The sequence below is a fragment of the Penaeus japonicus genome, unplaced genomic scaffold (assembly GCF_977035675.1).
Source record: "Penaeus japonicus unplaced genomic scaffold, GWHDUDI00000001_assembly GWHDUDI00000023, whole genome shotgun sequence".
Classification (NCBI taxonomy): domain Eukaryota; kingdom Metazoa; phylum Arthropoda; class Malacostraca; order Decapoda; family Penaeidae; genus Penaeus; species Penaeus japonicus.
Window position 1 is genome coordinate 3,250,704 of NW_028234425.1, and position 2,500 is coordinate 3,253,203.

The 2,500-nt window shown below is 37.6% G+C and overlaps 1 protein-coding gene across 12 annotated transcripts in view; it reads right to left on the reverse strand.

Annotated features, from left to right (window-relative positions):
* The window catches only part of hppy (MAP4K3-like protein hppy), an 80,352-nt gene that overhangs the window by 15,959 nt on the left and 61,893 nt on the right, over positions 1-2,500 (reverse strand). For all 12 annotated transcript variants that reach the window (XM_043004095.2, XM_043004091.2, XM_043004089.2 and 9 more), the window contains 4 exons: positions 1,873-2,042; positions 767-971; positions 297-424; positions 1-55 (listed from right to left, as the gene is read on the reverse strand). The exon at positions 1-55 is cut by the window's left edge and continues 86 nt beyond it. In XM_043004095.2, the coding sequence (XP_042860029.1) occupies positions 1-55; positions 297-424; positions 767-971; positions 1,873-2,042 (558 nt within the window). The remainder of the gene's footprint in view (positions 56-296; positions 425-766; positions 972-1,872; positions 2,043-2,500) is intronic.

Sequence of the window (2,500 nt, forward strand, 5' to 3'; positions counted from 1 at the left end):
CATTGTAGGGATTACGGCCTACGCAGCATCGCAAAGTCCCTTTTGTATCTGGAACCTGAGGAAAACGTGATGTGTTATATATTCATTATCCATAACATTGGTTCACATCACGCTGATCAAAAGCAGCTCGATATGAACTTTTTTTTTTTTATCTGATCTGAACTCTATGTAATCTAAATACAGTACTGAAACGCTTCACAAGTAACTCAGAAACAATTATAATTTTTTTCTAAAGAAAAAAGGAGTGGGAATATCATGAAAACATAATGGAGTAATACTGCCAAGCGCTCGTTTACCTTAGTCGTGATTGCATATTTTCTCGGCAGGAATTTCTCTGGAATTTTGTTCATGGGGAGCGAGAACTTGTGCAAATGTCGGTTGTGAAGACCAATCAGCTCATGACGATAGAGATATGGTCCTTTACCTATAAGTTAAAATTGAGAAAGAATGAGAAATCATCTACACTAAAGAATCAAACACAAATTTTCTCTTCAAATCTATTAAAATCTTTACTCCCTATTCATTAATTATATATATATATATATATATATATATATATATATATATATATATATATATATATATATATAGAGAGAGAGAGAGAGAGAGAGAGAGAGAGAGAGAGAGAGAGAGAGAGAGAGAGAGAGAGAGAGAAATGTATATATTTATATATATAAACAGTAAACAGATAATCAACATACATAACATACAAATGAAAAATAACAGGCAAAAAAAAAAATAATAATAAAAATAAAATAAGCTGTACCTGATATGGACATAAGCACGTCCTTTATGACAAACATCCAAGTGGTTCTAGTAGGCAATAGCTGTTCCATGGCTGCTTCGTGTAGCTCATTGAGATTTAGTGTGTATATCCCTTCCTCGGCTCCAATCAGAATGTGCTGATCGCGAGTGTCTGGGTGTATCCATGACGCAGTACAGTGGATATGTAGTGGGCAACCATTAAACACCTGTAAAGTAAAAATTAGACATTTTCATATTGAAACACTCTTGAATCTATATTCATGTTACCACTTCCTTGGATAACATGAATTGTTTTTACATCTTACTGTGCACTGAACACTGTGCAGTATAATACTCAAGCAACAAATATCTAATGTTCATGGACATTTTACTATTTTTCAAAATCCCTGAAAATGGGGTCTACCAATTCTCATTGCAGGACACAGGTACCTTCTGGATATTAAAAAATATATCATCAATCAAATATTCATTGGAACAGTGCTGACAAAGAACCTGTCACCTATACAATGTACAAATCACACTGATGCCTTGAAAACTGTCCAAAGCAGACACTACATCTTATTTTCTTTTCTCTTTATATAATATTATCAAATTTTAGCAACAACTATTTTAAAACATACACTCATCAAAAGCCCTCTCATTCAGATAAATGTAGAAATTTACTTGAGAAATACTTCCATCTTCTAAGACCAAAAGTGCAGAAGAAATCCTACCATTAACCCATTCACGACGGGGGGATTCTAGCCTTGAATGTCACAATGCCGGGGCTTTCGAATTATTAGGCCTAAATCAATTAAATGGCTGGCACAATACTGTGCCGCCCGGCCACTGGGCTTTTGAATGAGTGGTACAGTACTGTACCGCTCATTCAAAAGCCCAGTGGCCGAGCGGCACAGTATTGTGCCAGCCATTTAATTGATTTAGGCCTAATAATTCGAACGCCCCGGCATTAAGACATTCAAGGCTGGAATGCCCCCGTCGTGAGTGGGTTAATACACTAGTATCCTTCCAATAATGCACTTCCTCCCTTATCAGACAAAATAAAATCCAGCACAGGAAACACTAATACTAAGAAATAAATGAATAGTTAAGTAACAACTACAATACCTTTGAAAAGCAAGCCCCCATATGGACTTTTGGCGTGGGAGGCAGGCCGTTCGACTGAGGTCTCGGAGGAGTGTTGTGTCTCCGCTTGTCTTTTCTCCGTGGTGGGACAGGTGGTGTGCCGCTCCCATCCTCTTCCCCCCCACTTCCTGCTTGCCCGTTCTCTTTGGATCCTGTAAATTGTAAAAAGGATTAGTGGATAGAAGGGTAATAACTGGATTAACACATACTACATTGGTTAAGGGATATGGAATGCATGTAGACAAGAATGAAAACATAAGACATGATTACTAATTGTCTCACATGGATATTCTTCTCAAGAAATAATCAAGTATCTTTCTTGAGGATAAAAATTCCTGCCACAATTAGATATAACATTTAAATCTTAATGGAGATTCTTAATCTGCTGATATGCCTATTATACATGTTTGCCTATGTTTAACCCCTTAAGGACAAGCGACAAGATATCACGTCAAGTGGTGGCAGCATCAGCCACCGGGGATGAGATGATATTTTGTCGTGGCTATCCTCCTGGCTGGCGCGCCGGGTGATCAGGCTTATAGCGCTTGGCTATACACCCGATCCAAAACAGCCCTATCGTTAACATGTTAAAACTTCTCATCTAACTAAT